At 39.8% G+C, this 22,342-nt stretch overlaps 1 protein-coding gene across 3 annotated transcripts in view; it reads right to left on the reverse strand.

Moving 5' to 3' along the window:
- Positions 1–1,701: 1,701 nt before the first annotated feature.
- The window catches only part of SWAP70 (switching B cell complex subunit SWAP70), a 70,910-nt gene continuing 50,269 nt past the window's right edge, over positions 1,702–22,342 (reverse strand). For all 3 annotated transcript variants that reach the window (XM_054971729.1, XM_054971728.1, XM_054971730.1), the window contains 6 exons: positions 18,565–18,746; positions 15,503–15,610; positions 10,750–10,916; positions 9,633–9,831; positions 8,903–8,999; positions 1,702–4,298 (listed from right to left, as the gene is read on the reverse strand). In XM_054971729.1, the coding sequence (XP_054827704.1) occupies positions 4,186–4,298; positions 8,903–8,999; positions 9,633–9,831; positions 10,750–10,916; positions 15,503–15,610; positions 18,565–18,746 (866 nt within the window). In that variant the 3' untranslated portion in view covers positions 1,702–4,185. The remainder of the gene's footprint in view (positions 4,299–8,902; positions 9,000–9,632; positions 9,832–10,749; positions 10,917–15,502; positions 15,611–18,564; positions 18,747–22,342) is intronic.

Genomic DNA, 22,342 nt, shown 5'->3' on the forward strand with positions numbered 1-22,342 from the left:
TGCTGGAATAAATGTTGTTGGTATTTAAGGTGACACTGGATATTTTGCTGCTATAGGATAACATGGCTACTCATCCGGAATTAAGGGGAAGAATGGATAAGCAATGCAAGACACACTTTCTCTGGAAATGGAAAGCAGTCTGCTGAACTGCAGCTTTCAAGTGTTACGCATTCCAAAGGGATGTGCCCAATGAAATATGTCCTGATGTTGCTGAACTAGGAGCTATGAGAAAATCTTCATTAATAGACTTCAATTGCAGTATGTATTGCATATAGTTATTTGTACAAACTGGCTTTATTATTAACACAATATGAGATATTTTCCCATAACACACAGATCAATAACAAGTTAGTGTTTAAGGTGCTACTGGCCCCAAATTTTGCTCTTCCAACAGGGAAAGGGCCTCTTAGCAGCAGGGAAAGGGCCTCTTTAAACGATTAAAGGGCCCTTTCCTGCCACTTGCAAGGGGCAGGTCCCTTTAAACGGCCCAAACCCCAGCCCCCAGCCCCAGCCCCACACTTACCTTGCTGCTGGGGTGGTGGAGGCCACAGACCAGCCACCCTGTGGGCCCACGGCCTCCACCTGCAGGGGACGGAAAGGCCATTTTTGGCCTTCTCTGTTGCCCTGCGGGCCCGCAGGACAGTGGAGAAGACCGAAAACAGCCTCCTCCGCTGCCACGCGGGCCTACAGGGTAGCGGAGGAGGCCAAAAACGACCTTCCCACCCCTTAAGTGGCTGTGGCAGCCATTTGAGGGGTGCAAATGCTGTTTTCAGCTTCCTTCACCGCCCTGTCAGGCCATAGCTGCCATTTGAGGGGTACAGAGGTCATTTTGGTCTCCTCTGCTGCCACATGGGCCCGCAGGGCGGTGAAGGAGGCCAAAAACAGCCTTCCCACCCCTCAAATGGCTGCTGCCGTGGCCATTTAAGGGGCGTGAAGGCCATTTTCGGCCTCCTTCACCACTCTGCGGGACCATGGCAGCCATTTGAGGGGTGGGGAGGCCATTTTTGGCCTCCTCCACCGTTCTGCAGACCCGTGCAACAGCGGAAGAGGCCAAAATTGGCCTTCCCGCCCCTCGCAGGAAGAGGCCGCAGGCCTGCAGGGCAGCTCCATCACCCCAGCAGCAAGGTAAGTGTGGAGCTGGGGCTGGATGTGTGTGGGCTGGGCTGGGGGGCTGCAGTTTGGGCCGTTTAAAGGGCCCTGCCACTTGCAAGCAGCAGGTCCCTTTAAACTATCAGCTGTCAGGCAGCGAGGGAGGATTCCCGGGGGATTCCCCCCCTGCCGCCTACCAGCTGACAGTTTACAGGGCCCTACCGCTTGCAGCATGCATCTTGGCTCACTCACACGAGTCACCTGGAAGATCAGCTTTGTAAGCACCTTTCTCCAGTGCAGTAGACAGTGGTCTGGACGGTCAAAGTCCAGGGAGATGGCCATTTAAACTGCCCCTTTAATACGAACCAAAGAAACTAGTAGACTAGTTCACCAGTAGACTGGTTCACCAGTAGACTGGTTCACGAAACACGAACCAGCCTGGTTCATGTGTTTTTTTGGTTCATATTTAGGTTCATGCCCATCTCTACTACAGACCAGCATGGCTATCCCTTTGAAACATGACTACAGTGGATGTTCTTTATCAAAAGGTCACATTTGTATTTAATAATGCTCGTTACCCACATCCTACCTCCAGTATGAGATGAGACAAGATCATATGCAATGTTTTATTGTTTAATGAACATTTCAGTAAAACAAAAATAGAACATACGAAAACATGCATCACTGGTATTTGTTTACATTGGTCCAACATACTATGGTAGTTAGCAAAAAAATTAAACTAGCCTACCCTACATCTTAACACTACACATTGAACTGGTGCGTTTGGACATTATAAATATTAGCTAACCTTTTCCCTTGTTATTTTCCAATCAAGTAAAACAGTGTATTATTGGTAGCTCAAGTCAAGTTAGAGATATGAGTATATCCATAATTTTAAAAGAACTGTTTACTGTACACTAACTGTGAATATGAGATGCTCATTTATCTAACCATTAATCAAAATATTTTAACAAAAACTTTTTAATTAGTATAAAAATGGAATGTAGAAGATGACTGTAGTTGGTGCTCTTCTGTATTTGTTTATTTGAAAAACCTAAAATCATGGCTTATAATTCAGCCAGCACAGCTCCCTATTAATTTCAAGGCAGCTTGCATGGGTCCCTTGTACAAACCCTAGTGAAATGCAAGTAAGAAGTGATTGGCAGCACTGGCTTGATTCCACCTTTGATTTCCAGAACTTAATGACATTCTTCAAGGTTGTAACAGTTTAGTCCAGTGATATTAAGGCTTAGAATTCAGAAACGCTACTCTGTATCAAAATGTCATCAAAAAGTATTTGGCATTTATCTGCAAAATACGGTAAGTATTAGCTGTATTACTATTTATACTATCAGAGAGAACTGTATGCTTGGTAAGTAAGGAGCAGTTGATCAGCAAGCAACATCAGCAAGTACCTATATTTTATAAGGAAGCTGGTTGGCTTAAGCATTTTGTTTAATAAAGGTCACCAGTCAGGAAGAACCATTCCCAAAAATTATCCCATGCAAAGGGATGAAGAATGTCTTAGAATACTGAACTACAATGTTAGAGCCATCTAATTCTCTGTTCCTCAGAACAGGGAGGCTTCAAGCAACATTGATTTCATCTCCTCTCTACACCAGTATATGGGCAGTAGCATTATCCCAAGGGTAAGGACTTTCTAAGATTCATTGATGCCAATAGTACTATGACTGACAGGTGGAGAAGAGGGAATTCCAGAAGCATCATCACCATTGCCCCGAAAGCAGACAATATAACCCTCTTAGGAACTCAGGGCAGCATACACTCCTGTCTCCTCACTCATTTTGTCCTTGCAACAAACCTGTATGCAGCTTAGAGAGAATATTTGACTGGCTTATGGGAGCTTCTTGACTGAGCACAACTTGAATTTGCATCAGGTTTGTTCACGACACCTGAACAGGATCAGAGTGATTTCCCATTGTTTTGGAAGCTGATGGATAAAATGTGTAATTTTATTCCAGGGGGAAAAAAACCCTTGCTCCAAGTATCAATGTATACTTGTTAAAGATACTTCCAGTTTCTTAACAGAGAGAGCTTTAAAGCACATTGTTTGATTACCGTAGTACATCCTTGCATGTCCAGTTACAAGGATTAGGTGATACGTGACTTGAGAAACTTTGACCAGAGAACCTGGAGAGCCAGTACCAATCCGAGTAGACAATACTGATCTTGATGGGTCAGTGGTCAGATTCACTGTAAGGCAGATCCATGTGTTCATATTAGACATTTAGCACCCAAGGCAGAAAATCCAAATGGTGCCCCACTCTGCCCATAGCTGCCACTGCCAATGCTTCAATTATTTGCCATTTCAATTATTTGAGTGTATAGATTATAAACTAAATCTTCCAAAACACTAGAACACAATACCTTTGCCAGATTTCTAACAGTATCAGAAATTTACTTCTCTCAAAGAGAAAAGTTTGTATTCCCCAGCACTGCACACACCTATCACTAAATGATCAGAAAGCGTCAAAGGCTGGGTACCATTTAATTTAGTCAAGAAACAAACTCTCACTTTTTCTCTTACACTCTTCAAGGTCTCTTACACTGTCTAGACTCAGAAACTGTTATCTTGGGGTTCTTCTCCTCGTGGCATGTCCTCCATCTACATGAGCAAGGAATTACAGGATATTTCAACCACACCATTCTCTGTGAGACAATGAATTCCTGATCAGAGAGAACATTACTACAGCTTCTTTCCCCCTTCTTTTATCACCCCTCCATACTGTTGAATTTATAGTTTGTTAATCTAGGTTAATTCATTTTCTGTAAAGGTTCATGAGTTCCAATCCTTCCCACAAAAACCCAGTTCCAAATTCTACAAATAAAAACAGAAATCAGAACTCAAACATTCCTTGATTTTCATTATAGATACAAGAGAGAGTTTCTGTAGGCTGTTACTAGCTTGCCCTCCCCACCCCCAGCCATAATTTAGGCTGAACGTATTACATTCAACTTATATTTTGTAGTTGGATCCCATCTTGTTGACTGGACCCTTGAACCAATTTGCATTTTAAGAAATAAACTGGTTGAGAGTATTTTATTTATCTTTTTCACAAAGTATTTCAGCCTTGTTCATTGGTCAGGAGAGCTTCTTTTCCCCTTCCAGCTCTTCTCTCTCTGCTCAAGTTCTGCTTCAGTGAAGGCTGCTGGGCCCCAGTTTGTGATCAAGTGAGGATTCTTGGAACCTAAAAGACACCAGACTTTAAATAACTTTGTCCCAAAGTTAGACAAGCATAGTTAGTGTGAGCCAGAAGAAATTATCTCCCCCTATTTGTATAACAGATTTTCTAAAGATACGACAGTCAATGATGCAGGTCTCAAACTGTTCAATTTTTCCATGCAAAGAGGGTGGTCACCTTAAGTGGGCGAAGAGAAATTGATGGAAAAGGTTATTTTACTTCTTTTGGTCACAAGGGGACTAGTTTGATAGGTTACTTATCGCAGCAGAGCATTTCAATCTACTTGAAAAAGTCAACATAGAAGAATATATGGGGGGGGTGGTTCATCTCCCACTCTTGCTCAGCCTCTGTACCCTTGAGGATAGTCATCTGCATTATAAACATTTGTTCCGCCCAGCTGATAAACAGGCATTTACATGCCACATTTGAAGTTCTTCTAGTATTGAGGAGGCAGCAATCAAGCTACTTGACTCTCAAGAATTTCAAGAAAGGGAGGGAAAACTCCTCTCAAGTAAAGAACGATTTTATTACTCCTTTATACTCTTTTTTCAACATCTTTGAACCTCTATACATTAAACCACACTTGGAGATTCAAGAAGTCAAAAGGCTCAATAAGCTGGTTTGATGGTGAATGCAAATTCTTAAAGGAGATTCATTGCAAATACTTTAAAAGGGAATTTAAAAGGGACAATACGCTGGGAGTTCTAAGGGAACTGCTGTACCTTAAAGGCCAATATAGGAAAAAAACTAAACAGGAAAAAAGAGAGGAAATATATATAGGACATGGGGCCTCTTGATCGCTGCAATAAATAACAAACATTCCAACCTTTTTTGGTCATTGACCTCTAGAAGTTTGGCTGGAAGACCATCTCCTCCATTCTATATCTCTGCCCCTGAATGGGTGTTATTTTTCAGGGAAACAGCAGCCAGCAGAACCAGCTCAAAACCACCTATAATCACACTTCCTATGCTGAACGATAGACCCTGCTAAAGGCCCAAACATGGAATCCTTACATTAGGTTTCCAGGGCCAACATACGATTTATTTATCACCATTCACCAAACTGTAAGTTATCTCCATGATACTTACGCTTACACTCAGGGAAAGCTCTAGGTCTGGACTCAGTGCCTAACAATTTGATTCTAGCTCCAACTTTCTCAGAAATTAACCTTTCAGAGAAGATTCCCCCAATATAGACACACTCTATGATCATCTCAATCTTTAAGAAAGGCTCCAAGTCAAATCCAGCAAACTACTGCCCTATTAGTCTTCTTTCAGCAGTAGCAAAGCTGTATACCTCATATTTATACCTCAAATTAGAGGAATGGATAACCGCAAATAATATCCTTGGGTAGGAACAAATTGGCTTCAGGAAGGGCTTTGCACCTCAAGATCATTGTTTGATCTTAGCCCATACACCACTGAAAAATATACCTCCCATACCAGGTAAACTGTATGTCGCATTTATAGATCTAAGAGAGCTTCTGACACTATATCCAAGAGTAGACTGTGGGGAAAACTGGAATGTACCTCAATATTACCTCAGACTGCTCTGGCTAATAAAAAAAAAAATCTCTACTCTTCCTGTGTGGCTCAAGTTCGCTGTGGAGAAATGGAAGAACTCACAGAGAGTTTTCAGCTAGATAGAGGAGTGAAGCAAAGTTGCCTCCTAGCACCTCTACTCTTTAATTTATATTTAAACTAGCTTGATCCCCATGCTTCGCTATGGTATTTAACTACTTTAAATCCAGTTGTAATACTTATGGGTATGTAACATTTTTTGTCACGCCGAAGCAGCCATTGTACTTCCATACACAGTCCATGAAATGGCTGTGGTCAGGGTGGCTGCCCGTTACCAGGCTGTAGAGAGGCTGGAGCAGAGGTTTGAAGGGTAGGAGCTGCACCTTGCCATTGCTGCAACACATATCAAGGGCCTCCTCCTTCCACTTGAGGGCATTGTAGTAGTTGCATTTGTGGGTCATGGTACCCAGAAATACAGTGCTGTCTGCCTCATAAGCCACATCAGGATCACATGCAATGCATGAGTGAGCCTTGACCTTGCATGGAAGTGAGTGCCTCTCTACTTGTCTTCCAGAACTGCTTTGCTCATAGAGAGACTCTGCTGCTCTGTGCACCTCGGGGTGATCTTGCTGGTACTTAGCCACTGCTGCTCGGTGCACCGCAGGAGTATGATGTGCATATTTCTTTGCCACATCTCTAAGTTGCTTCCTCCTTTTAGCATCAGTGTAATTGCACTGATGTCCGCTAGGAAGCTTCTTGGGGACAGTAAGAGGTGATGGCTGCGAGAGGTATGAGGCAGAGTTGGACTGAGGGAGGGGTGGTGTAGTGGGCACTTTGGCAGGTTCATGTGAGAGGTTTGCATCAGAATGGCCCCTAGAAAGGTCATGCCCACTATACCACCCCTTCCCATGAACAGTTAAAAACTCAGTTGTCATACTGAGTTTTATATAAAATCCCTATTCAGGAAGCATTCTGGATCTTTGAACTAAACAGTATTGGTCACTGTGGGCTAAATACTTCTACAAACTATTCATGTTTTTTGTGAATGTAAGTGATGAGGATATTAGTACTGTAGAGGCAAAAAGGGAGCCTGTACCTTTGATTTGAATCAGTTGTTGACTAAGGAGGGAAACGATTGTTCCTTTAAATACACGCCCCGGGCATGTTCCACACCAGCCAAAGACCAAGTGAAAGACGTGGTCGTGAAATTAACGTGCTGTGTATCAGTGAGTAAAAATATAATTTTGGGGAGGTTGTTATTAGCACTTGAATTATTGTTGTGGTATTGTATATGTTCATGTTTACTTCACAGAAGAACATTATCTTCCCATGAAAAAGAGGTGCCAAAACAGGAGAGCATCCGGAATCCTGCTGGGAAGTTTGGAAGGGGATTCACCCAAATTAGTGCCTACGGGGTTCCCCACGCTGCAAGTTATTCCTTTGGAATCCTACATCGGGCTGAAGATAAGCCTAGCTGGACTTGTTTGCAGTGGTTTTACCACAAAGGAGGAAACTGTATACTCTAAAGAAATTGAATTGTAACAAGAAATTTGTGGCTTATGTATAACCTCTTACATGCTATGTTGCATTATGTTTAAATTGTTCTATATCTTGTAGCTCCGATGAGCATTGTACAAATTGTATTCTACTTTTCTGCCCATTATTAGGGGCACTTTCTGATTATATATATATATATATATATATATATATATATATATATATATATATATATATATATATGAATGGATGGTTGCATTTGCAATTGATATAATATTGACTAATACAACATAAGTGAAGTGACATTATGGGGTTTATCTTTTGATAGCTATTCTTTACCCGTAATTGCTCTCTGGGTTGCTAGTAAAGTTGGGGATAGGCAGCCTCCCCTATGATCTGTTTTGTTTAAGAAATGCCCTGACATACTATGAACAGGGACAATATTTATCTGAAAAGAGTGTTAATTTCTTCTGCCACAGGCAGTGATCCCACAAGAAATGAAGCTATTCTCCAAAAATAATTACCAGTGCAATCCTATGGCAAGATTGGAGTAACTATCCATAGGATTGTACTGTAAACCTCCTTCCCTGTACTCTTTTGCTCAAATTGAGGACTGGTTGTTAAGCAAAGTTCTGCTTACCATTTGCTACTACATACTGGTTTCTCTTTCTCTCTCTCTCTCTCTCACACACACACACATCCATGTGCTGCTCAGGTTAGGGGGTCAACCCCACCACCACTTCCCTCACTCCAATGATTGCTCAAGGGGAGAAAAGAGAGAGAATCTGCCCCCAAATTAACACCATTATTATCTTAACACCATTATCTCCTCTGGATAAGGGCAATAGTTCCTCCTCCCCCACAACCATGTATCTCAAGATTTTGTTTATCAGTTTTTCCCCATTAGACCCTTTAATTTATGAATAGCAACCCTAAAGACTTTATAGCTCTCTGCAGTCCCTCAATTTGTTCTAAAGAGAGTTGATCAACAATAAACCCATGGGACTGTGTTACGATCCAAAGACTGTGTTTTATTTTGACTTAGGACTTGTAGGTACTTGAAAAGCAATGTTATTGTTGTTATTATCCATTTCTCCAAAAGAAATCAGAAGAGAACTGGATCTTTAAGGATCCATGATTTTGCCAATGGCCATCCATGTCTGGTTCAAATAAAGGAAAATGTAAATAGAACCAAACGCATGTGCACATATTACATACTGGTGCCGTCTCCCCTCATACATTTATTTGTGTGTTCAATATGCAGAACAATAGTGATAGCGTGACACTGTGATAAACTATGTTCTCAGAGTTATTTTCAGCTTTCATACTACTATATCATGATAACTTATGAGGAATCTGCCATACAGCAACTAAAATCTCAACTGATGCTGTTTGCAGCACAATCCCCTATCTATTCAGAGCTTATTTTAATCATGTTTTCCAAATTGTAGTATTTCCCAATTCATTAACAGGAAATGTAACCCAGGCTGACTCAGTAAGAGTTCAGACTTCTTGGAAACCTCAAACCAACACTGCAGATAAAAATAGTCCGTAGCAGCTGTGCCAATTCATAAGCTGATGTTGCTTCCTACCTGGTTCAATTAATCGAATTAATCCCTCATGGTGAGCTACTTTATCTTTCCAGCTCTTGGTATTGTTTGCGGCCAACTCCAACTTCTTTCTCACTCCCTAAAACAAGATTAAAAAACTTTAGAAGATGGCAATAAATAACAAAGAATTCTAGAGACAAAAATTCTACTTTTCAAATCAGATTTCAAGGATTCTTTACATGGAGCCATAGAAGAGGCAAAAGCTTGACTGTGTTGAATTCTGGAAACTTCAGCTTGTGATAATGTAGTTTCATGTGTAGCATCCAGACCAGCATTTGGCATGCTTTTGAAAACGCTATTTACATTTGATGAGACAAATCCTCTGTATGCTTCCAGATCTATGCAATAGTTCAACTGCAGGCTGGCCAACTGTGATAAAAACTGGGTACATCAGAATTATTCAAACAAGCTACAGATCTATGTTTGCAGAGGAACTTCAACCCAAATTTAGGTTCAAACTAACTAGCACTGGACAATACTGGCTTTAATCATAACTATTCTCTGCATCCAGGATAACTTTGACAAACTGCAAACATGAACTGTCAGTAAGAACAGACACATGTGTATGCATTGCAAAGGCCTCTGCAAAATATTGATAACTACAGAGTTCAAACTGCCCCATTATCAATTCTTACATACATTTAATTTAAACCAATACTGTGTGGTAAATGCTGAAGGTGAGCAGACATACAGTAAGCATACACTGGCTCACCTCATATTGTTCAAGAGCTTGTTTCCTTTCGAGTTCCAGTTGTTCTAACTGTTGCATAGCAACGTGAAGAGCATGTTCCTTGATCTTTCTCTGGTTTTCCAGTTCCTGCTTCTCTGCTTCTGTCATCTGAATAGTCTGCTGCTGTTCTAAGTGCAATTTCTCTAACTCGGACCTCTTCGCTGATTCCTCCTCCAATAGCCTAGAAAGAAGTTATCATTTTTGAAGTGTACACTTTACAAATTGCACTATTCATATGAAGGATTCATGTAATTTACATTACATGTCCACTTAGGCAAAGTAGTCATGAGCAAGTTCAAACGGAGGGTTTTCTGCTTCCATTCTCAAAGAATACATGGTTACCACAGTGTTAAACTTGTACTGGGGACAAACCAAACATGATTTTGGGAGTTCCATGACTGGAACTCCTAGGGTTTTTTAAAATGTAGTTATCACACACACAGGGACTTGGTTTGGGGACCACAGTACACAGAATGGCATGTTTTAAACCCACCCCTATGTAGTTTTCCTGACAGAAAGCCACTATTTGCCCCATTAGGGAAATGTACAGGTACAGATAGGTGTGCCTTTACGTTTTCCAAAAGGGGCAAACAATGGCTCCCTATAGTTATTTCAAGTCAGGAAAACAACAGAGAGGAGGCTAAAAAAAACCCCACTTTGCAATCTCAATCAGAATCAGCCCCCCTTGCATATAATAATTGCATTGTACAAAATGCCCGAGAGCTCTGATCACAGAACTTCCAGAATGTCATCTGGTTTGACTCACACAGGCCTGATTAGCAGTTACTTTGGGTGCTTTCTCACTTTCCCCTAGGATTTGCTTGCCTAACCCATCTCTTTCACAAAACCTATTTTTTAACTAACAACTCTGGCCTGATGGCTTTTGCTGCCTAGTTACTTACAACTGTAGACTATCAGAAGCAAACAATGGGGAATATACTATTACAAATGTACAAGGATATGTAGGGATGATATTCAGGTTGTTTGTGGTCTTGCAGTTCCATACTTCATCAAGCTTTCCATTCCACTAGATAAAGAAAACCTCTCAGTACTTCTTAACCTGAGATTTAGTCCTATGGCTACAGAGCTTCATACTGACCTGGCCTGAAGTCTCCTGACAGTCTCCTCATCTTGACGCGCCTGTTTCTCTTCCTCCAAAGCCTCTTGTAGTTGCTTATACATTTCTTCAAGTTCCTGGACTCTCTGTAGATGCTGTTCCAGCTCAGATGACTTCTGAGCAACTTGCTCCTCCATTTTCTGCCTTACCTAGCAATATGAAGTGAAAGCATGCTTTATCAACCTTCAGTACCAATGATGGCATTCATCTTTCCATGAAAAATAATAGTAATAATAATAACAACATTCAATTTATATACCACCCTTCAGAATGACTTAACACCTACTTAGAGCAGTTTACAAAGTATGTTATTATTATCTCCACAACAAAACACCCTGTGAGGTGAGTGGGGCTGAGAGAGCTCCTAGAAGCTGTGACTGACCCAAGGTCACCCGGCTGGCTTCAAGCGGAGGAGAGGGGAATCAAACATGGCTCTCCAGATTAGAGTCCCACGTTTTTAACCACTATACCAAACTAGCTCTCCTTCTGTCCATCAGGCATCAAGTCTACATGCTCTATCCAGACTATCAATAAATGTCAGAGCCTGACTTGGTGACATGCTTGCATGTGTGGCTTAGCATTCTGGTTCATAGGGAATGAAATTAATTCCAATCTTGTCCAGATATCTGCATTCAGACATCACAACAACATCCAGATAGACTGAAGACTTCAGAAATCATGGAATCTTCAACTGTACTCTGTGCAGGAAGGAGTTAAATACATACATTATTTTCAGTTCTAGCGATTAATAAAGCTTTAGCTAACTGAAAAGCACATGCCTATTTTAAGCTGTTTTGGCTCTAGCATATTATTATAGGAAGGAAAAAAGACAATGTTAAAAGACTACTTTCTGCTAGCAGCTGTCATGTTCTGACAGTGTTTGTTAAACTTGCACTAGGCAAATTTAAGTAAAAGTCAGAGGATCAATCAACTAAATATCTTCAGTTGGTGAGGTGTACTGGGGACTCCAAGATGACAGCTGAATAGAACACAGAGCTTTGTGTGCTCCCATGCTGGTTTTGTTTCTAGGCTTAATTGCCAGGCAGGGTTGTGAAAATAAACTCGAAGCCCATCTCCTAATGATAGGTATGTGTTCCAAGTGGAGTATCAGAGGATTTTTGAGCTCTTTTAATTAGGGGCTTAACGATCTTCTGTGTCCTCTGACACAGCTATATCAAAGCAGGAACAGATCGAACCTGGCTGAAAAACTGAGTAAGTTTGCCGTGTAAATATCTATCTATAATATTTTTTCTTTTGTGGATTCAACCAAGAACTGCTTTTACCTCTTCTTTTCTCCTACAAGAAACTAAAAATCAGCTACGTTTTATTCTATTTTTCTGAATGAAGACAGCCAGTAAAATCTATAGCTCTTCAAAGAAAAAGTCAAACAATTATTTACAGCTTATTTGGACTCTGAATTCCAAAACATAATTTGGACTAGATTGTCTAAGGAGAGACTATAAACACATAACAGACCTTACTTTCTGAACTAACTTGTTGGGTTTTTTATTACATTATATTAAATCCTTTTCTATTACTTGAACTATAATAAATGGGGAATATATAAGGGCCAGATCACTGTTGGGAAAATGTTTTTTTATTGTCTCCACTTTTGTTCATTAAAAAAAGAAAATGGCTGAAAGCTCAAATTTAAGGTTTCTCAGGAGTAAGACAGACTGAACTATACTGCCACTCATTGGCCACAAGTAAATTGAACTATTGAATTACTGCAGCTACATAACCATAATTGCCACAAATTGGCTTGAAGAACAAATTAACTTTCCTTTTTCTCATTAATCTTACTAATTTTAAGGATTTTAAGGACAGACCTTCTGAGGTATTCAGGTGAAGAAGGAAATAAGTCAATTTGAAGAAAACGGCTGCAGCTATGAGAAAGGCCCAAGTCAAACTAAGTTCAGAAGGTTTCATAGATTCAATATCTCAAAAAATAATCTCCGCTCTTTCAAGACAATTTAAATCTTTATTCACAAAATCAAATCAAGAGTATAAGAATGCTTTAACTCAGAAGCAGCAAACTGAGTTCAAGAATCAGTGCTGGAAAACAAAGAATTATCAATTATCAATTGAAATAAATCAAAATACTAAATAAAACCCAACTACAACAAATGGACCAGACTAGAGATGGGCACAAACTGGGAAAAATCGAAACCATGTGGTTCGTGGTTCGTCACATTTCATGAACCATGAACCACGAACTTTCACAAACTTGCCCTGGTTCGCGAACTGGTTTGTTTGGTTCAGGGCAGCAGAATGTCTGCAAAATAGGGGTTTGCACTTCTGATTTCCCCCTTTTAAATGACTGCTGCTTTTCAGCTGATGGGAGGGGGATTCCCCCATCAGCTGAAAAAGGGTGCCGGCTTGAAAGCAGCAACACTTTTCTTGCGTGGCAAGAAAAGCGTTGCTGCTTTCAAACTCCTGCTGCTTTTTTCAGCTGAGGGGAGGAGCATCCTCCTATCAACTGAGGTCCTTTTCACACAGAGACTTTAAAGTGTTTCAATGTCAATTCTGCTTCCCATGTTTGCAGGAGTTTGCTTATTCCCTGCCGGCTTTAATAGCCAGGAAAGGGTTAAGTGGCTAGTTTTCCCCTTCCTCATTTGGGGTATGCACACTCTCATTTTTTTTCAAAAGCAAGAAAGGGTTGTAGCATTGAAACATTGTAATGTTACTGCACATTCCCCCTGGCTTTAAAAGCCAGGAAAGGATTAAATGGCTCCTCTTCCCTCCCTCCCAGGCATGTTTCAGGCTTTGAAAAAGAGAGAAAAAAACAAGTGTTTTTCACAGCCCTTTGGAAACAAAGTAGCAGGGAAGCTGGGAGGGGATGAAGCAGCAGGCAAGAAAAGTGTTGCTGCTTTCAAACGCCTCCTATCAGCTGAAAAGTGACCAGGTCAACACCTCTACTGCAGAAAGCCCATCTCTGGTTGCCTAGGAAATTGGTTGATGGTGCCAGGCTGTCTGCAGTGATGAAACATTACAACCAAGCTCACCGATAAGAGTAGGCCAGAGAATGAAAATCTGGGAAATGGAATTCAGATGTAATAATCTGAGCTTTTACAGAATCCAAGAAGCTTTGGTCGATTTGGTTTTAAAGAGTGTATTCCGAGAGCCAGTACGAGATTGTCTGAGGGCGTAAGGTGACTTTGACCCAGAGGGCCCCCCACGAGACTATCTAAGTATTCTACGGCTTTTTGGACACTAAGCAAATTAGTAGAATCAATTCAAGCCTTGCAAATTGGAAGACGGCATGAAGGAAAAAAATATAAATGGAGATAGAGAGGAGATCTATTTTGAAGCTTAAACATTCTGTCTATAATTATTGTTGATTTATAACTATATAACTGTGTGTGTGTGTGTGTATTATATACTATATATAATATATATGGTATATGGTGTATACTATATATAACTATATATAACTATATATAACTATAACTATAACTATAACTATAACTATAACTATAACTATAACTATAACTATAACTATAACTATAACTATAACTATAACTATATTATATATATATATATATATATATATATATATATATATATATATATATATATATATAACTATAACTATGTTATAGAATCTTTCTTTTTTCTCTCCTCTTTAAAATCTTTTCTATTGTTATATTTTTTCATACTTACATGAATTTTTTATATACACAACAGGTCCATTTATTAAATTTAGAATGTATAATAAATATTAAAACAGATTAATTGTTGAATTAAATAGTTAAACTAATAGGTTAATATACCAAATAGTATGAGGCTGAACACAAGGTGGAACATAAAATGTTTAAAGTTTCGCCTAGTGTTGAATCTTAAAAATATGTTATTAAATATTTTACCTAATACTATTACAGTATGAATATGTGTTTATGGCATAACTAACTTCTTTTTTGTATAACAGACCAGTCTTAGAATTTTAGAAAAAATAGAAAGACTTGCTTTTTTGAATATGTAGCAGAAATGTAAGAAAACGAAGAATGGCTACTGTCAAAGTGGATCAGTTGTAAAGTTAAAATTTTAGAATGTTGACTAGAAAATGCTGAGCATATGCAAGTAATGGAATGAAGAAATAGTCTGTAGTCATGTGGTAAATCTTTTGCTCTTTATTTTCATATAACTGATCTTTACTTTGTTTGCATTACTCTATGCACTGCTTATCACTCTTTTGTTTTTTACTATTCATAACAATGTTAAATTGTGCAAGGTTTACTATTTTTATTATTATTATAATACTGTCCACTCTCTATTACTATTTAAATAAAATCATTTATAAAAAAAATTGGTACGCTGTACTTAAGTAACATCTTATGTCTCCATTACAATGCCTCTCTTCAGTAGATTCAAAGCTCCTTCTGTTAAACTCCTCTCTTCTACTAATGGGTCATCGCCTCTCTCCTCATGTATTTTCTCCACTTGCCTGCCCTCTTCAAGCGCTGAGTCTTTATTTTCAAAGCTTTCCACTTCTATATTCCAACAGTATGCCTTTGTTCATCTCTTCTTACTGCCGTTCTTGGTCTCTCCATTCCACACAAGTTAATTTGCTACTGTTCGTTCCTGTCTCCTCTTTCTTTACCCCATCTGCCTTGCTGCTCCTTATCACTGGAATGACATTTTATGTCCCTCAGAAACCTAACACAATTTACTACCAGTTCAGAATCTGCAGTGTGAGAGTCAGTTTAGCTGCTGTTCATCTCTCAGAAACATATACCATTTTTTCTCTCTCCAGCTCAAGACAGAATCGATCCTGCAATTCCATTTGAGTCTTCAGGCGCTTCTTCTCCTCTTCTGAAGCTCGAGCTGCCGCTTCTTCAAGTTGCTGCACAAAGGAAGAGTGAAATCAGTATCTCCCATGAATTCATTTATATACACAGATAAAAAACTATTTTCCAGATGGACTGCAATAATTCTTATGTTCTAGAACCAGGACGTTGTAAAGGTTTCGAAATATTGGAAGGTCATGGAGACTAACATTCTGCAAATTCCTCTATATTCAAACATTACATTTTATCTATAGCAACCAGATTACAGTGCCCAGACCACTATTCATAGCTGTAAAGTAGGCTATATAGTGCAAATAAAAGCTCTAGCACCATGTTCAGCTCACAAAAACATGAAACAGCAGGACTCAGAATAACTGTAGGACTTGCATGTACTGGATGTGCTGAATCAGCACCTCTTAGGTCTTGCACAAAAATATGTAAATAAATCCTTTTAATAACTCATTTATTCAGGTTTCCTAAAGCTGAAGACTTGTGGGGATGAGGAACAAGAAGTATGTACCTTGTCTCAGTACATTCCTAACTATGCTACTACAGGTGGAATGTTTTTGGTACTTCTGAAATGTTAGCACAATGCATATTATCTACTAACAGTTTACAACCTGTATTTTGCAAACTGTTAAATGTTCCTTCCAGGAAGCTTCATACTCTCCTGCCTGCCATTAGAAATCTTCTGTCTTATTTATTTAATTTTTTTCTACCTTGTCTCCAAAGAGCTCAAGGTAGTATATATTGTTATCCTATACTTAATTTTATCCTCACAACAATCTTGTGAGGTAGGTCAAGTTGATAAACAATGACTGGTTGGTGATGTTCACACCTAAAGAGGGACTTAAATCTGGGTCTCCCCTGCTCTCTGTCTATCACCCTAATGACTACACCCCAGTGGCTCTCCTTTAATCAGAATCCAGTTCAGATATGGGATGGTGGGTGGAGAGAAAAGGGACTTTTCACACCTCTTCATTCTGTCCATATGCAGTTACAAAGCCATTCTGATAATAAAAGTGTCTTTGTTCATGCATTCATATCAATTTTTATCAATGGTGGTAGTTTAACAATGCAAACAACTCTGTGGATCAAGTCAATTAATAAGACCCATGCATCTGTTTAAAAATATTCTATTGGATTTTGTCTACTGTATGAACACAAGTCATCTTCCAAGGCCCTCCTTTGAGTGCCCCTGCTTTCTGAGATTAGGAGGATGGTAATCTGGGAGAGGGCCTTCTTGGTTGCAGTACCAAAACTCTGGAACTCTGTCTCCAGGAACATTCGTCTGTCACTTCTGTTGCCATCTTCCACCAGCAGGTGAAGATTTTTTTGTTTCATTTGGTGCTCCCTCAGTGATCCATCTGTGTTGCCCAATGTATTAATTGTTTTTATAGTTTTGTATGTATTTTAGCTCTGGTTTTTATTATTTAAATGATGTGTTTTTGTTCATGTAAATGGTTTTTAAGATGTTATTTTATTACATATATTTTAATGTGTTAGCTGCCCTGGTGGCCCTTATGAGGGCAGAAAGGCAGGGTATACATTTAGTGAATGCACATACATGTGTGTATGTTACGTGCCATCAAGTTGCCTATGGTGACCCTATGAATGAAAGACCTCCAAAACATCCTATCATTAACAGACTTGCTCAGATCTTGCAAACTGGAGGACGTGTCTTCTTTTATTGAGTCCAGCCATCTCTCTTTGTGTTTTTTCTGTTCCTACTGCCTTCAACTTTTCTTAGCATTATATGCTTTTCCAGAGAGTCTTGGTTTCTCATGTTGTGACCAAAATATGATAGCCTCAGTTTTGTCATTTTAACTTCTAGGTAGAATTCAGGCTTGATGTGATCTAGAACCCACTTATTTGTCTTTTTGTCTGTCCACAGTAATCACAAAACTCTCCTCCAGCACTACATTTCGAATCAATCAATTTTCTTCCAGTCAGCTTTCTTCACTGTCCAACTTTCACATCCATACATAGTAAATAAATTTGGTAAAATAAATAAATTAGTAAATGCATATGGCTGGAATGGTCACAAGATGCTAAGAACCTGAGATTTTCTCCCAGGTCTGCAAATTCCACTCAAACTGAACCGTGTACATGACACTATCGTGGAAACATCCTAACTTCCTCCCTTTTATTGTAAAATAATCAAGGTAAGCGATTACTGAAACAGCTGCTCAACACTTTTGCCTGGTAGACCTCCCCAATACAGAACAGTTCTGACCTACAGCTCTTATTTTAAAAATATATATTTACTGCAGAGACTATGATTATTCCCTCTCTCCAATTTTGTGATAAAAGCACTATCTATCAGAAATTTCTCTTGTGAAAGGAGAATTGTGCAACACCACTGATGTTCTGTGGCAATACAACAACAGAAAACTTCAACATAGATCTTCATTATCTACCCACACTACATCTCCACTACCCACACTTTGTAAACCACTCTGAGTGGGCATTAAGTTGTCCTGAAGGGCAGTATATAAATTGAATGTTGTTGTTGTTGTTGTCGTCATCATCGTCATCATCATCATCAAATATGATTGGAGAGGGGCAAAACAGTTCACATTATTAGTAAATTAGACAGACTAGTTATAGCATAATGCTAATGACCATAACATCTTAAATTTTATTTAAAGCAACTTGGGGACCCCAAGGTGGCAAACATTAAAACATGTTACACACTTAGACATTTCAAACTAGGATAAAACACAACTACATAAAAGATAATAAAAACACAAAAACAGGGAGGAGGGCTAATAATAGTGAGGGAAAACCAACCTCCCCACTCAAGTAGAAGACAGTGATAGAGGGAGACAGACGAATCTCTCTTGGGAGGAAGTTCCAAAGTTCTGATAGTTACATCAGGACAAGGATGCATTTTATAAGAGCTGTGAAAAAATTATTATACCTCCAAGTAGAATTTATGCCAAATGTTTAATGGTTCTTTCAGGAATGATATAGCAGAGAAAGAATCTGGACCCCTTCTGGCACCCACCTTTCTGACAGTCTCCAGTTCTTTCTGCTTGTTTTCATTTGCCACTTGAAGTTCTATCATTTGCCTTTCTAGTTCCTCTTGCTCAGCCTGCAGTTTCTGGCGCAATTCTTTCCGTTTCCGGCGAGCCTCCTTGTGAGGTGGAGGGTTACCTAGCTTCAGCAAATTTACACTTGTCTGGATGGCTGTTTGTTAGAAATAAGAAAACACCAGTAGTAAGAACAAATGTGTTATATAAAGAACAAGTCCACAATAATCATTCCAGTTCAAAATTCCTTTACTGCATCTATTCAACTGAATAACATGCCTGGAACATAACACTAACTCCTTACAACAAGCCATGGTCCGCTGGTAAGGAATAGTTTTTGTAGTTATTCCATGTCTATTCTCTGGCCAGTGGTATCAGAATTACATTATGTTATTTTAAAACCCAGACCCTTTACTCATGGTCATACTACACTAAAGCCAAAAAGACCTAGCAATGAAGGATTTATGATTACAGAACTCATAGACTTTGGCATGGCTAGACATAACATACAGAAAAGATGCCTGTCTGCCTGCCACTACCCCAAACTCTCTCTCATACTCTCCATGTGAAGACATTTTCTCTTTGAAAACAAAACTGTGAGCAAAACTCATATGTGGATTAAAATCTGGTAGGGAAGCTAAGGACTAGAAATGCAGATCACAGGAGCTTTAAAGTACCACCCTATATAGTGTTATACCCTTTTAAAACCATTGAAGTTCATTAGTTAACAGACTTAGAGGGGTATACCTTTGCAGAGGATGGCATTCAAAGTGCCCTTAATTCCAAGTGAGTTCCACTGAATGCAATGGGACTTACTTTCAAGTTAATATTTTTAGGATTGGAGAGGAGGGGAGAGGTAGCTAAATGATGATGTTCATGCTTTGTAAGCAAATTGAATCACTGGCATTTCCAGTTGAAGAATCTCAGACAGCAGAAGTGGGAAAGACGTACAAAAAATCCCTGCTTGTCACAATCATGTGGGCCGAAGGGAGCAATAGATCAGCTTTATATGCAGATTAGCTCACAGTTTCTATATTACATTATTCATGAGAACAGGACACAAGGGCAAGTAAATTGCAGTAAAAGAGATAGGTACAATAAGAGGGCTTGGCATCTACCATATGGAGTTATTTGTATCACAAAAAGGATTAATTCAGAAACCTTATGCCAGGTCAACGATTAATGCCAGCAAACTCTGTGCACCAAATCAGCTTGCAATGGGCTGTTGAACACAAGTCTGTCTGTGACTGAGCTCAGGTTTTGTCCACAGGTCTCTCAGGTCTAAATGTCCTAACCACTGACCCATTCCAGCTCTCTCCTTGTCATACTGACACATTTGAAAAAGTATGCCTGCGTAATTACAGCCTGTTTCTCTCAGGCTTATTTTTTAACTACATTATACAATTGAAAATTGAAAATAGTAAGCCCAAGCACTTTTGGTAGTCTTCCATTGGTATTTGACAAATTTACACATTTTAGGTCCAAAGTCCATAATTGTTCAAATTTGCATTGTAAATGTCTACCCTTGTTACTACTGAAAATCACTCTTCTGATAAGCAAAAGGTTCAGCTGTAAACTGATACAATTATAGCTGAAGTAACTTTAGTACCACAGAAGCCAGATGCCAGTTTATTTCTGTACTTTATAGTTTCTGCTGTGAGTGAATGAAACAGAGAATTCCAAAATTTAAAAAATGGGCACTGGTCAGGATGTAATATGGAGAGTTCAATTCAGCATTCTCAAGCCGAATATATACTCGAATAATACCTATTCAGTATATCTGGATATATCCAGCTTATTCAGGCATATTCAGATAAACCAGTATTTACATACTTGAATAATCCATATACATATGGAAATATACAGAAATCCTTTTTTTAAAGTTGCAACAGCTTGTCCACTCCCTACTGCAGGCTTCTCAGGCATCAGGGCAGAGGGAGGCACCATTACTCTGTGTGTCATATATGTCTGTCTACAATCTGCTATGGGTATTTTCTGTATTCTGTGCTCTGTACCAATCCTCTGAGAGTATGTGAAGTTGCATATCGGTGGCCTATTTGGCTGGGAGTTGCTTATCTTACAGGTGCCTACCGTGGTGTCTACTTTCGTTTTCGCAGCCGCTCGAGAATGTGTCCTTGAGTACCAGCTTGAACCTGGGAACTAAAAATGACTTCATTTTTTGCTTCTCTCCTCCTGTCTCAACCTTCCTCCCTCACCTTCTTGGCTCCTTCGCACCAGAATTCTAACCATCCATATCCTAAAGGCAGGAACTTTCCCTATAACTAACCTCTCCAAACTTCTACACGTCACTTCTGCCAATACACTTGTCTGTATATGTTGATGGATCTCTAATAAAGTAACTTTAACTCATACCCTAGAGCGTGTGCAGTGGAGTTCTATGGGGATATAACTGCCAGAACCTGACATTTTGAAAAGAAAAGAAAAAATGGGGGGATGTCCCAAAGCCAATGCAGAAACAAAGAAAACACAGGGACCACGAGAAACCAATCCAGCCTTTATGTTCCAAATTGTAGAACTGAAATATACAATGCACTGAAGCTTGATATATATAATTATTGAGTCAAAAATTAACACCAAACCTCCCGGCTGGAGATGGCAACGGGCTTGCTGGCTTGCAATTTTCCTGTTTCGCAAGAGTTATGCTCCTTCCAAAGCCACAACTTTTCCATATACTTGCAAAATGAACTTTCAATCCTTTCTCTTTTCAAAGTCAATCTGTTCCAAACTCTTTTTTCAAGTGTTTGGTGAGGAAAGCTGTGTTGATTAGCTATTTCAAGGGAGTGGATCTAGTCACCTGACATTTTGGCGGAAGTCTTTTAGATCCTTGGACCTCATCTACTGAGCTCGCTACCTGCACCATGGTGGATGCAGCAGACCAGAGAACTGACAAGATGCCAAAGGAGTCTACCACCAACATCCTACAGATGCTGGCCTCTGTGGGGAGAGGACGGAGCGATTCCCAAGACTGGGGTGAATCACAAGGATTGACTGCTAACCACTCCACGTGAGTGGGCACCCTGTAGATCTGGGAATCGGCAAGGCCAAGAGGCGAAGCTGAGGTGACAAGGCAAGCTGTTTAGCCAGAGCATGACTGACCTAGAGGAACTTCTGAAGGGGGGTTCAGGGGAACCCAAAGAAACCCCAGTAATCCCAGACCACGTCAAGACAGTTCCCAACAACAAGAGGGATGATAAGGCCGAACCGGATGACCATCTGGAGCTGAATAAACCCCTGGGAACTCCCGTCGGCTCTGATGAAGAGGAGGACCTGAACAAGTGAAATGATAATCTCGAACCCACTGAACCCGTCATTCCTCCTAAGAAGTCAGATGATACAACAGAGGATGAGGATGAGTCAAGCGGGAGCAACACAGAGAACCCCAATGTAGTTGAGGGCCTACAGACCAGGCAAAGTGAGATGCAGAGTTGGACAACCTCAAGACTTTAACTCATACCCTGGAGTGTGTGCAGTGGAGTACTATGGATATCTGCCAGAACCTGACACTGTCTATCAGTGTTGCTTGCCTGCCATATGCCATTACCAGCGCTAAACAAAAAAGAGGCAACCTCAGTACAGAACCCAACTACAACCAGAGGGAAAAGCCCATTGAGGAACCTATCTGGAGAAATGTCAATAAATTATTGTTAAACGTAAAGTGCTCATGTGCTCCAAAATCTTCAACATTTCTTCACCACTATCTAAACCTGAACCATGCTAGTTTGTATACAGTCT

Source organism: Eublepharis macularius, chromosome 2, assembly GCF_028583425.1.
Source record: "Eublepharis macularius isolate TG4126 chromosome 2, MPM_Emac_v1.0, whole genome shotgun sequence".
Taxonomy (NCBI): Eukaryota; Metazoa; Chordata; class Lepidosauria; order Squamata; family Eublepharidae; genus Eublepharis; species Eublepharis macularius.